Source organism: Panthera leo, chromosome A1 (genome assembly GCF_018350215.1).
Source record: "Panthera leo isolate Ple1 chromosome A1, P.leo_Ple1_pat1.1, whole genome shotgun sequence".
NCBI classification, from domain to species: Eukaryota; Metazoa; Chordata; class Mammalia; order Carnivora; family Felidae; genus Panthera; species Panthera leo.
In genome coordinates, this window is record NC_056679.1 from 152,863,593 (window position 1) to 152,878,142 (window position 14,550).

General features: G+C 36.5%; 1 protein-coding gene across 1 annotated transcript in view; it reads left to right on the forward strand.

Moving 5' to 3' along the window:
- ADGRV1 (adhesion G protein-coupled receptor V1) overlaps positions 1 to 14,550 on the forward strand; it is a 559,991-nt gene that overhangs the window by 163,988 nt on the left and 381,453 nt on the right. The window contains exons 54-59 of the mRNA XM_042956013.1: positions 4,579 to 4,725; positions 7,470 to 7,725; positions 9,359 to 9,561; positions 10,788 to 10,964; positions 11,823 to 12,005; positions 13,835 to 14,014. Of these exons, the coding sequence (XP_042811947.1) occupies positions 4,579 to 4,725; positions 7,470 to 7,725; positions 9,359 to 9,561; positions 10,788 to 10,964; positions 11,823 to 12,005; positions 13,835 to 14,014 (1,146 nt within the window). The remainder of the gene's footprint in view (positions 1 to 4,578; positions 4,726 to 7,469; positions 7,726 to 9,358; positions 9,562 to 10,787; positions 10,965 to 11,822; positions 12,006 to 13,834; positions 14,015 to 14,550) is intronic.

A 14,550-nucleotide genomic window follows, 5' to 3' on the forward strand; every position in this document is an offset into this window, starting at 1 on the left:
CTGAAATCTTCTGCAAGTAAGGAAAACCCAGCTCAAATTGTCTTAAACACCAAGAACATGTCCACAGAGAAGATAAGCTTCAGAGTTGGGTGGATACTATGTCAACATGGCTCAGATTCTTTCCATCTCTCCACTTTGCCAGCATAAAGCTGGTTCTTCATCTGGTTGTTTGAAAGCTGATGTTACTGTTAGGTCTACTGCTTTCTTGTTCATGTCCAGTTGGGGAGAGAGAGAAATGTGGCTCTTGGAGTAAGGAAGAGATTTCCCAAAAGCTTCTGGAAAACTCTTCTCATCTCTCATTGAACTAACAAGGCCACTTATGCAACTGTTCATTAATTTATTTATTTGTGTAGCATTTTTTTAAACAAACACCTGTGTACCAGATGCTCTTTCAGGTGCTAGAGATATATCAAAAAGTAAAACAGTAGAACTCTTTATCCTCAATGTTCTTAAATTGTAGATGAGGCAAAGGGAGACAGTAGACAAGAGACATCTGTACTGTATCTGATGGTAGTATGTGCCATGGAAGAACGCTAGGCAGGAAGGACAGATGGAGATTGTGAGGGAGGGGGTGGGGATTGTGTGCAGAGAAGTGAAACATAGGCTATCAGGGAGGGTGGCATTGAGGAAGTGATATGAGGACGAAGGTGTGTAGGAGATGGGGGAAGAACATTCAAGGCAGGGGGAACCAGCAGCAACAGCCGAAGCCCTGAAATAAGCCTTGCCTATCTGTTGTAGCAAGGAGGCCACTGTGGCCGAAGTCAGTCAGGTAGAGATGAGGCCAAAGAAATTGAAGGGCCAGGGCCTTGTTTCAGGCATCCCCAGCAGCACCCACAGTTTTGATGACTTGCTAGGAGGACTCAAAGGACTCAGGGTTCTGTCATTCTCATACTGTGATTTATTACAGTTGTGGGGATACAAAACAAAGTCATAAGGGAAAAGGCTTATGGGGTGAAGTGCAGAGGAAACTGGGTGCAAGCTTCCAAGAGCTCTCCCCAGGGGAATCACACAGGACACACTTAATTCCCCCAGCATTGAGGTGAACACTGACAGTATGTGAGATGTGTTATCAACCGGGGAAGCTCATTAGAGACTCCGTGCCTGGGGTTTTCCCTGGGAACTGTTCATGCAGGCCCTCTCAGCCTGGCACATGTCACAATTCCAGACTCCCAGAGTGAAAACAGGTGTTCAGTAAAAACTACATTGTGTGTATAGTACAGGCACGGAGAGCCACTATGAGTTCCAGGAATGGCGAGAATCCTCTTGAAATCCAGCTTCCTAGACACCAGGCAAGGGCCAACCTCTGAGCAGCCTTTGAAGGATAGCAGGGAGGCTGCTGTGTGAACTTACTCCTGTATAAGCCGCTGATTACCATCATGAAGTTAGCCACTGAGGGAATGGGTTGAAGTGGGAGAGCAACATGACCCGGCTCACATAACCATTTTGGGGGTGCCTGGGTGGTTCAGTGGGTTGAGCCTCTAACTTCAGCTTAGGTCATGATCTCATTGTGTGTTTGGGCCCTGTGTCAGGCTCTGTGCTGACAGCTCAGAGCCTGGAGCCTGCTTCGGCTTCTATGTCTGTCTGTCTGTCTGCCTCCCCCCTGCTCACGCGCTGTCTCTCTCAAAAATAAATAAACATTAAAAAAAATTTTTAAATAAAATAAATGAACTACTCTGGCCATAGAATTGACACTAGATTGTAAGTGGGTAAGGACAGAAATTGACGGGAAACTAGTGCAGTAATTTAGCAATAAACCACAGAATTACAGGAAGCAGGAATTTTCCTTTCAGTGAGAGATGTACAACTTATTAAGAGCAGGTTTGAGAGCTGAGATGAGGAGTTTTGGATGTGCTAATGTCCTGAATGAGTCCTTGCAAGTGTTGTAGGATCACCATGTTCCTCATTCTGGCCCATCTCTGCAGATACAGGCAGGTCAGCTTTTCCTGAAGCACTTCTGCCCAGAAGAATTATAATGTGAGCCATATATATAATTTTAGTTTTTTAGCTCCAGAAAAGAAAAATAGAAATAGGTGAAAATATTTTTAGTATTTTATTTTATTTAGCCTGATATATTAACCAACATAAAATGGCTGATGAAATACTCTATACTCTTTTTTTCATACTTTGTCTTCAAACCTCCAGTGCATTTTGCACTTATAGACCAGTCACGTAACAGGTGCTCAGTAGCCACCTGTGGCCACTGGCCACTGTGTAGGACAGTACAGCTCTAAGGCGTGAATTGTGGTGGAGAAGATTAGAAAGAAAGAAGACTACCTTCCCCACCAGGTGGAAACATGACTTGTTTCCTTACTTTCTTCCAGTTTCTGTTGAAATAACAACTTACCAGAAAGGCCTTCCCTGATTGAAAATTGTTAATTCACCACCATCATTCTGTACCTTTTTTATCCTGCCTTAGTCTTCTTTATGGAATTTATAGTGGCCTAATTTGTCTATTGTCAAGTTTCTTTTTCTAGAATGCAAGGCTACAAGAACTGAGATACTGTTTTGTTCACAGCTTTATGCCAGAAAAATGCCTGATACACAGGAAGTGTTTGGTATGAATCTTTCATAATGCAGGGGAGGGGACAGAACACTCCCATGGCTTTCTCCGGCCATAGATATTGACAGGGCAGAGCTGGAGACCTTGGAGCAAGAACCAACATGCTCTGCTGTGTGGTCTCATCCTCCTGTAGTTAAACCTTGCTGAGCATGGAGAGCACATTCTATTCCTTAACTGTTTAAGTATGGTAGATTTCCTCTTTTTTTTTTTTTAATTTTTATTTATTTTTGGGAGAGAGAAAGCATGAGTGGGAAGGGGCAGAGAGAGGGAGACACAGAATCCGAAGCAGGTTCCAGGCTCCAAGCTGTTAGCACAGAGCCTGACACAGGGCTCGAACCCATGAACCGCAAGATCGTGACCTGAACTGAAGTCAGATGCTTAACCGACTGAGGTACCCAGGTGCCCCAGATTTCTCTTTATGAAGCTTACTCCAAAATTATCATAGAAACATCAAAGTACTGTGGTTTAATCTTTCCCAGTAGATAATATCCTGGGTTCTTTCAGTCCATTCGCTAGAATTTCTCAGTACAGGCCTCTTGTGTCTGGACAAGTTTGTTATACGATAAGATTTAGTTGTCAGAGAGTTTCTTCATACTTTTCTGGCTGTATTAAATCCTTGTTTTACTAACCCTTATTGGTAGAGGGCATGGAGCCTGAGAGGCTTCTCTTTGAAAGGCATTGTATTTTATGTACAAATTATATACATATTTTATTTTATTTTTTTAAAGATTTTATTTTTAAGTAATCTCTACACCCATCATGGGGCTCGAATTTACAACCCTGAGATTTAGTCGCGTATTCTACTGACTGATCCAGCCATATCCATTTTTATGGATTTAAAATATCCATATTTTAAAATCAAGATATTTTCTGTAGGAATGTTTGAATGCTTTGAGCAAGATTTTATTACTATGTAACATTTGTAACAATATGTGAAAAATGCAGTGTAAAACACTGCCAAAGGAAAGGCTATCTACTCAAATTAGCCTTCTAAATAGAAGCTTTAAGAAATTCATGGAGGAATTTATTTTCAGATTACCATAGTAAAAAGACAAGAAAAAGAAAACTATTACTGGGAAGATTGTTAAAAATCTTTATACTCCATATTCTTCCTTTATTGCTTATAGATAAAGTAGGGGTGTTGTAAGAAGGGATTCTTTTGAATATTGATTTTGAGGAAAAGCTCATTCAGCAGCTGGCAAGAGACGCTGCAAGTGTTGGAGGAGGAGTTCCAGTCACACTAAGGTAGAAATCAGTCTGGGACGAAGGAAAGACACCACGAAGCTTAGGTGAGAAGAGAGTGTGAGATTCTAATACCAGAGAAGGGGCTATTTCTGGCAGGAAAAATAGTTGTAAAGACTAGGGACTAAGGATGAAACATCATCAGTGGAAACAGCACAGGCTGTAGAGTATATGAATTCAAGGATAATCACATTTCAGAGTGTATGAATTCAAGGATAAAAGACGTTTGTAAGTGAACAGGAAGAATGCCCTGATTCTCACTGGTGTTTCTACATTTGGGTGGGACCTTAAAGTCCACGTGGATCAAAAACTTATTTTACAAGAAGGAAACAAGACCTAGAGGGATTGCCAGAAGTTGCACAGGGGGAGAAGATTTCCTTCATCTCCTGACTCTATGTCCATCCATTTCTACAAACTTTATATACTATGTATAATACTGTCAAAAAGTATATGCTCTCTGGATATGAATATAACATATGTTTGTTGAATAAATTTGAAAATTACAGAAGACAAAGTAAAAAATAATCGTCTAAAAATTAACATTTTAGTTTACTTTAACTTAGCCTTTTACCTATTCACACATGTATGTTTTTGAAATAAAATCATGGCTATCTTATACTGCTGTTTTTTTAACTATTGTTTTTCACTTATATCACATTTTTGTGTTACCCATTATTGCTTAGTACTATGAAGTTTGCACATACATAACAGCACGAAATAAAAGTGTACTTAGGTAATGTCCATTAATCCCTTGTGACTTCCTGTGTGTTTTTCAGAATTCATTATATAAGCAAGTGGAAGAAATGGAGCAAGATAGCTTAATAACTTTGAATGTTGAGCGCTTAAAAGGAACATATGGTCGTATAACCACAGCATGGGAAGCTGACGGAAGTATTAGTGATGTATTTCCTACCTCAGGAGTGGTACGTAATTTACAAAATTATAGGAGAGTCACTTCTAAATTATGGTTACTGTTGATGCCTGCCTTATGGATGAAGTGTTTGAGTTTGACCATGTCAGCCCTGGATTCCTACTAATCACTGTAGAGAGGGATACAATTTAAGATTAGTTTTATTGTGATTTTTGTTCGTTTTTTTCTTTAATACCAAAATTATCTATAAAAAAGTCATCCCTTTTTAGGTTCAGTACATCAGTTGGCCAGATTGTAGATGTGTTACACTGTCAGAAAGATAAAACCAATTACACTGGAGATGGAAATGTTTCAAGATTTGTATAAAATGGAAGCAGTAAATAGGGAATGAATCTATGTAAGATAGTCAGGCGTATGAAAAAGTAGATCAGAATTGCTGAGTGATGTAGGTTTAGTTTTCTGTAGATAGACTCCGAGATTAAGAGTTGTGGGTAGTTTACTGAGGAGACACACCCATAAGGAAACAAGGAAGGTAGGAATGTGCAGAGGGGCCGTTGGTCCTTGGGTAGTTGCACCTGAGGTTGAGTGTGTGAGCAAGTTCTGGAGGTGAACTGGTTCTCCAGAGTTGTTTTCCAGTGGAACAAGGAGGCTGAGATTTTGCATCCCTATTTTGGGTATCCTTCACCTCACATCATCTTCTGGGTAGAGTATAATCTTCAGCGGAAGTGTACTGTAGCTGAAGACAGGTCCCAGTGACAAACACAAAAGCTCTTATTCCCACCAATTGGGATATGGGCACACCAGCTCTAAGAAGGGATCTGGGCAGAAGATCACTTTATCTACTATTGGAAGATAGTATAAAATTGGGTCAGAGATCGAAGAATGGAATCAGATTTGGGTCAGAAAGGTAAATGACTTTAAAAGAGAGAGTTTTAAGAACCTTTAGTTCCTAATTAGAAAATGGGTGGTGTTCTTGACTCACCTTGGGTTTCACAGATTTATCCATAAAATTTTTCCCAAATGCTTCTCTGAAGAGTTCCTTTAAATTTTTTTTTTTCAACGTTTTTTATTTATTTTTGGGACAGAGAGAGACAGAGCATGAATGGGGGAGGGGCAGAGAGAGAGGGAGACACAGAATCTGAAACAGGCTCCAGACTCCGAGCCATCAGCCCAGAGCCTGACGCGGGGCTCGAACTCACGGACCGCGAGATCTGACCTGGCTGAAGTCGGACGCTTAACCGACTGCGCCACCCAGGCGCCCCTCTGAAGAGTTCCTTTAAAAGGCCTCTCATGGAATTATCTCAAAAAAAAAACGATGGGTGTATGTTAGGTCTACCATTTCTAGGCTTTTGTACCATTCAAAGATTAGAGCTTTAGTGCCTTAAAAATGTTTTGGCAAATTTTATTGCATTGAGTATTTACTTTTATGGAAGTTACCAAAACTATAAGTTGTATCTATCAGGTTATGTGTGTTCTGAATTATATTTCACCAATTAATATTTCTTAACATAAACATGATTAAAATGATTTCTAATTTAAATGTATAATAGTATCTTAAGTGTAGACTATATTTGGAAGAATTAATTATTTTATTCAAGAGCTAATAAACTTTTCCTGTAAAGGGCCAGATAGTAAATATTTTAGACTTATGGGCTGTTATGGTCTCTTTCTCAGATTCTCAACTTTGCCTTTGTAGCATAATAGCAATGTTAGATGATATATAATCAAGTGAACTTTTCTGTATGCCAGTAAAACTTAATTTAAAAAATGGATTTCACCAAAGGGTAGTAGTGCTCTGACCCCTGATTTTATTAATAAAGCTCTTCAGTTTATATCTTCAAGTGCCTTCTGAGGTGGAGAGATGAGCGTCAACAAAATGGGCCTGGAATGCTAGTTTGAATGGTTGTAGCTTGTAGTCATGTTGCTAGAGAATAGGGTATAAGGTGGGGAGCAATGGGAAATGACATTCAAGGAACAAAGAAAGCCCTATCAGAAAGGATTTCAGATGCCTTTTAGCAAATTTGGATTTGACTCTAGACAGTGCAGATACAACAGGAGGAGAGAGATGCTCTGATTTGTATCTCTTTTTGTCTTTCTCTACCTCTGTTTTGGTTCATTGATTGTTAAATCATACATCTATTGTAGCCAAAAGAAATAGCAATCCTGGCAACATTTTTGTAGAGAAAAATGTTTAAACTAGTATGTTACCTTCTTTTATTTGTATACTTATTAAAAAAATTTTTGTTAAAGTTTATTTATTTTTGAGACAGAGAGAGACAGAGCATGAACGGGGGAGGGTCAGAGAGAGAGGGAGACACAGAATTTGAAGCAGGTTCCAGGCTCTGAGCTGTCAGCACAGAGCCTGATGCAGGGCTTGAACTCGCAGACTGTGAGATCATGACCTGAGCCGAAGTCAGAGGCTCAACCGACTGAGCCACCCAGGCTCCCCGACCTTCTTTTATTTTTATAGATTTTTCAATATGTTAATTTGGACTTAGACTCCCAGAGAGACTATATACTCTATATTTTAATAGAATGTAGGCTTCAGGATGTGACAGTTTGGCTACAGGTTTTATCAGGTTGAGTTTCAGTAATTGTTTACTTTTTTCTTTTTCCTAACAGTCTTCCACTTTTAATATGAAAAGAATTTGATTGATTTGTAGAATCATATTGTGTTGCTTAAATATCTCTTGTTATTTAAGTTGTGGTTCATATTGAAAGAAAATTTAATCTGATGTTCTTACTGCACAGTGATAATTACAAAATAAATAAAATCTTCTTTCTTTAAAATTTTAGATTTCATTTTCTGAAGGGCAGGCACTATCTACAATCACTCTGACTGTTATTGCTGATGATATACCAGAGTTATCAGAAATTGTGACTGTAACACTCATTCGTGTTACCACAGAAGGAGTTGAGGACCTATCTAAAGGTGCTACCATTGATCAGAAAAGAAACAGATCTGTGATAACGACTCTGCCCAATGATTCACCTTATGGCTTAGTGGGTTGGCATGCTGAGTTTCTCTTCATTAGAGTAGCAGAGCCTAAAGGTAAGTCTTGTTAAATATTTTTCAGGTTCTAGTAACTTTTATTGGGTAATTTAATTGTAATGTTTACTAGGAATATAAGTCCCTTTGTGTGTGTGTGTGTGGGGGGGGGGCGGTATTCAGGTGTGCCTGGGGGCTCAGTCAGTTGGATAACTCTTGATTTTGGCTCAGGTCATGATCTCACGGTTTGTGATTTCAAGGCCTGTGTCTGGCTCCAGAGCACTGCTTGGGATTTGTTCTTTCTCTCTCTCTCTCTCTCTCTCTCTGTCTCTCTCTCTCTCTCAAACTAAATAAATAAAATTAAAAAAAATATATATATATATGTATACACATACATACATATTTTCAGTTTGACAGATCATATTTAATCTTTTCTACTTTTTATTTGTTTATTAAATTTTATGATCATATAATCACTTAACAATAGTGTTACGAGAAACACTTTTACTCTTTTGAGACATTACTATCATAATAGAAACGTTAATATTTTGGTAAATCATTGCAGTAAAGGTGACTGGTTTTTATTTTACTTTCCCTTTTTCATTATTTATTTGTTGTCTTTCCATGCTCAGATTTCCTCTACACAGATTTTCAACAGTTATAGGCAACAGTAAGCAACACAGTGAAATGCATATAGTACTCAAGGTATTGTTAAACCCCAAATCAGTAATTAGAATATTTTTTCTGTGAAGTGTAAGTAATCAGTCCCTATTTCCTTTAAGCTTAGTGCTGAAATCTCTGCCCAAATAACTACTTATATAGATATAAGATATATGGATTTTTTTAGATAAATGCCATTTGACTTATTTGAACAAATATATTTGAACATACATGATATGTATTTATTTAGAATATGCTGTGTGAAGGCTCTAAAATTTTCAGACAGGAACATGGACATCTTTCAAGGATCTTTCATTTAGATAGTTGACTGAAAAAAAATGACATATATATCTGGGCGTTTATATGTCTGTATATATGGGAACAGAAGCAGTAGACTTAGAATATGTTCATTTATTCATTCAACAAACATTTTGAAGCACCTAGGAAGTGCCACAAATTGTGCTGTGTGTTCTGGAAACAGACACAGTCTTAGGTTGTTAGAAACTCACAGACCAGTGAGGAAGATTGGCAAGCATTTTTTTGGTCCATTTACAGGGCAAATTTAATGTTAAAAATCTAAGAAATGAAATAAAAAATAGGTGCTGTGAAATACTTTGATCCTTGTGGTAAACACCTGACTATAAGAACAAAATTACTGACTGTTCGTCTAATGATTAAGTTATTAAATGATGACTTTGGGTGTTTACTTTTTCATTTTTGAAAAATCTTCACATTTGCAATTAGCACCTCTGTCAACCTGCACATATGTACTTACCTAAGATTTTCAGCAGTTTTTGTTAAGGTACATGATAGTGTGCAACATAGGAGGGTGATTAGAGAACCCAAAGTGAGGGTTTAGAACTGGGATATAATATATGATGATTGCCAGCACAACTTTAGGGACAAGGGGGACAAAGCACAAAATCTTCCTTGGGACCATACATTGGGATAGTGCAGGACATTCCACGTAAGTGCTTGGAATAGTGTCGACCACAAATAGGAAAGGTTATTTACTTGAGGTATGTGTGTCTCACAGAGAACATCACCGTTCTTCAGTTACCCATTGTTCGAGATAAAGGACTGTTTGGGGACATTGCCATTCACTTGATAGCTAAACCCAATTTCTTACTGCACATCGATAATCAAGCTACTGAGAATGAAGACTTTGTGGTACAAGAAACAATAATAATGATGAAAGAAAACATGAAAGAAACTTACATCAAAGTTGCCATTTTGCCGGTGAGTTTAGGGTGCAATAAATAGGATGTAAAATAAAAGAATATGCTCTTAAAGATAAAATTGTGATGCTCTGGAAGATAAAAATCTTTGAAAAGGTTGCTTTTACATGTAAAATTGTGAGTATTCTAATTTTTCCACCCACCCTAACATTTAATAACAGATGACTACTTTTTATAACTGGTAAAAATAATATATTTACTAATGATTTGTGTTTATTTTTGAACTGGAATATTGTTTGAATGACCGTTGAAGCATGGAATTTACATTTGATTATATGTTTCATTGCATTCACTGTTTTGCTGGTTAGTTAGTTGTTTTGAACTAACGAGTGAATGAATAGAGTGCCTGAATTAATGTGGTTATTTTTATTGTTGGTTTGATAGTACAGTATTTTCATGTCATGATATTATTCAAATCAAGATTATTCTTTAGATGATTTAGATCTGGTTTTAGTGCTTTCTCACGTATATAAGAATAAGTGTATATATCTGTAATAATTCACAAGAAACTAAGAGTAGTTATTAGTGTTATCTGTAATATATATTATCTAATATTGTGTGTGTTATAATCTTATATATTACAATGTTAACAATAAATATATATTATTAAATAAAGATAATGTTGCATAGTAATATCAGTGTTACTAATTGCAGTATTAGTGGTATTAAATAATAGTGGCCTCTAGAAAGGACATTCTGGGAAAGATGTAAGGGATGAGGCAGAACGGAAGTTTCCTTTCCTGTACAGTGTCCATTATTTCTATCTTTGGAAATTTTTTATCATCTATTCCAAAATAAGGTAACAGTTTTTAAAAAGTTAATTAGAATATAGGATAATATCTAGAGTTGCAAGTCTAGAGCTTTTACTTTTAAGATGTATGTAGCATTTACCATTTCTCCTGTATTTGGTGGGGTATTATGTGCATAAAACATATTTGATAGAATATGATCAAAATTGTGTGGTATATTTAAAAAAAATTTGCTAATGAGTATTAGGCTTCAGTTAAAACTTCACTGATAAGCTTGAATATTCCCTAAGATTCTGAAATTTGTCAGTGGGAATGTGTTAAAATATAAAAGGGAATCTTTTTTATTTGTGAAAAAGTTGCCCATTCCTGTGGTCAATCATTTATTCCTTACTGAAAAATAATCAGGTTTCCAAGACAAATTCAGTATATTTTTAAAAATGGAACACCATGTCTCTCCTGTTTGCCCCACCCCCCTCAGGATAATGCTCCTGAGTTGGAAGAAGGATTTATTGTCAACATCACTGAAGTGTACCTGGTGAATTCTGACTTCTCTGCAGGACAGCCAAGTGTGCGGAGACCTGGGATGGAAATAGTTGAGATAATGATTGAAGAAAATGATGATCCCAGAGGAATTTTTAAGTTTCATATTACCACAGTGAGATAAACTTTAATATATTTATAGTAATACAGACACTTCTACCTGCTGATTTGCTCAATGTTATGTATTTTCTGCAGAGTAATTGGCTTTGCTTATAGATATTTATAAATATCTGCCTTAATGGGCACCTGGGTGGCTCATTCAGTTAAGTGTCCGACTTCGGCTCAGGTCATGATCTCACAACTTGTGAGTTCGAGCCCCACATCAGGCCCTGTGCTGCCAGCTCGGAGCCTGGAGCCCACTTGAGATACTGTGTCTCCCTCTCTCTCTCTGCCCCTCCCCCACTCATGCTCTGTCTCTCTCTCCCTCAAAATTAAATAAACATTAAAAAAAGCCTTTAAAAAATAAGTATGTGCCTTAAAATTTGTCTTATAGACTAATTCTTAATTCTCTTTGTGCTAGACCAAGAGGTTAAGCAAGTATATTTTCAAATTTAAATTTGAAAAGAATTTTGAAAACACCTATTATGCATATTTATATCCGACTATTGATTTCTACTTTGAAGTGTGAAATATAAGAAATGTAAGAAGAAATAATAAATTTAGAAAATGATGATAGGGTGCCTGAGTGGCTCAGTTGGCTGAGTGTCCTGTCTGACTCTTGATTTCAACTCAAATCATGATCTCATGGTTTATTCGAGCCCCACATCAGGCTCTGTGCTGATAGCAGGGAGCCTGCTATGATTCTCTTCCTCCCTCTCTCTCTGTCCCTCCTCTCTCTGTCTCTCTCTCTCTCTCTCTGTCTCTCTCTCTCCCCCCCCCCCCCAAATAAATAAGTTTAAAAAAAAAGGAAAGTGATGATGACATATAAGATGTTAATCTTCTCTTGTATTTTAACTATATTCTTTATTTAAAGGATTTTGGTGGAGTTATTACTGCCTATGAGGTGCCTCCACCACTGAATATTCTTCAAATTCCTGTAGTCCGGATGGCTGGAAGCTTTGGGGCAGTAAATGTTTATTGGAAAGCAACACTGGATAGTGCTGGCCTGGAAGACTTTAAGCCATCTCATGGGATTCTTGAATTTGCAGATAAACAAGTATGCTAATTACAAATGTATTAGCAATTTTTCGTTGTACTTCAAACATCTTATAGATACCCACCAAATGGATGCATTAGTGACTGCTAAATGTATTATACTTTTTGTTTGTATATCAAGCCAAACAGAACTCTTATTAATTAATATGTTATAATTTATTGGTGGACATAGGAAGAGAATATAAAGGAACAAAAATCTCACCCTTTTCTGAACTTTCCTACCTCATTTAATTTTAAGGAGAAGTTAAAGGAGGATAATGAATGGCTTAGAAGTGCCTAAGAATGTAAGAATGTATAAAAAATTGCCTCATGAACTTTGTTATTCCTATAAATTTTAGGTTCTTTTATTCTATTGATTTCTTAATGCTTATCAATACAGATAACTTACTTATTTAGGATTTGCCCTGAAAGTGTGCACATTTTATTACATAATATCCAGAACTTTTTGTTACAACTAAAAACAAGACTTTTTAAAATGATAGAGAAGAGACAAAATAATCAAATCTGAAAAATTGAAAAACAGTATTCTAGATTTGGGCCAAAGTATTCTCTAAGAGTTAGTTACAATTTTGGAAACTGGACATTTTGTAATATGTATGAAGCCTGATTTTGCTGAGACGGATTTGTACAGTATGCATCAGCCTATTAGTTGCTGCTGAAAAATAAGCATACAGGTTAGACATCCCTATACATAATGGTTTATTAATATTTGAAATCATGAGTTTTTAACAAATTTAGAACTTCAAACATTTCCTACTAAAAGGAGGGAAAAGAGAGATCTTTACACTAACAGTAGAAACAAATACATATATTTTTCATCAAAGTAGCATTCTGCCTTATATTACTAGCACTTTATTTTGTGCATGAGGTTGAAGTCCTGTTATTTAACAGTACCTTAAGATCATTGTCATTCTTAAAGTTAACATCTTCTAAGCAAGTATTCTGTATTTTACAGTATAGAGTTGAGGTGCCTACATTTTAATAAGCTTCCATTTTAACATTTGATTTTGTTCAGGTTTCCGCTTCTGAGTATGAATCCAGATTTCTCACTTTTTTATTAAAGGTATTAGGTAGATTTATGTAGAAAAACTTCATTTTCCGGTAAACGTCTGGGTCAAAATACTGGAATTTCCCTCCGAGATACAGAAAACATTATAAATGTAGAGATACAGCTAGAATATTTTTATGACCGGTAGTGAAATCACAAGCTGGGCCAAGTTTTACTTATTTATAAGTTATAAAAATGTTTAACATAGACCCAGACAAATGTATGAAATCCTGATCACCAACATTTGAGAACAGCAGAATTGGGTTTTCTTCCTGCCTTTCTTTAACATTTTAAGAGTGACATTTGAAGCCAAAGGGATTTATTCTAACTGCTGAAGACAATGGTAATTTCTATGTTACCATTGTATATCATGTGATATTAATGCTAAGTATACTAATGTTTATATTTGTGAAATGGTTATTAGAGCCTATATGGCATTTCAAATACTTTTGTTCAAGAATCAGGCTTCATTAGTTTTTGTATACATAAATATCACTATATTTTATTACATATGTAATTCCCTTATCTTGAAAATAATAAACTGTAAATTTCTGATTTGAAATACTAAATAGTATGTATAATTTTAAAATAGTATTATGAACATAACAGGCCAAAAAATACTATATTTTTGTACTATATTTCTGTCAACTAAAAGTTTAAATATATGTGATCAAAAATTGTTATTATATTATATCCTCCTTGCCTCTTACCCTCCCTCCTTGCCTTGTTCCCTCCCTGATTTCTCTCCCTCCTTTTCCTTCTTTCTCCCTTTTCTTTTGTAGGTTACTGCAATGATAGAAATTACCATAATTGATGATGCTGAACTTGAACTCATGGAGACGTTCACTATTTCCTTAATCAGGGTGGCTGGAGGTGGCAGACTTGGCAATGACGTTGTGGTAACTGTTGTTATTCCGCAAAATGACTCCCCATTTGGAGTATTTGGATTTGAAGAAAAGACTGTAAGTTAAATATATCAGGGGGAGGGTGCCTTCCCCTAAGCTAATTATTTTTGTAGATTTAAAAGAAAGATATCTTTCATTTTTTAAAAAACTTTTACCTCTCACTCATGATTTTCTGCTCAAAAGTCCTTGAAGTTGGCTGTTGAATTAAGGGTCAGTCCTCTAATCTGTGTTTGACAGTAATGAGTCATCTAAGATCAGACAATTACAAAGGGGGAAAAAAATCTTACTTATTGGGTATCGTAGACCAAGAGTTAGTTTTTGTCCATACGTTTTGTTCTCAGCCTGTCTTGCTACCAGACCACCATCCTGGTCACAAGGCAAGATTTTATGATGAATCTAAGTGTTAAATCCTAGGATACATTTAGTTGGGGAGGGATTTACTTTACCTTCCCTTCTGGTACTCAGTCTTATATTGAACAAAACACGGAGGGATTTACTTTACCTTCCCTTCTGGTACTCAGTCTCATATTGAACAAACACCACAGTCAACCCAGCTGAAATGTTTCTTTGTATTTGTTCTTTCCTCCCTCTTA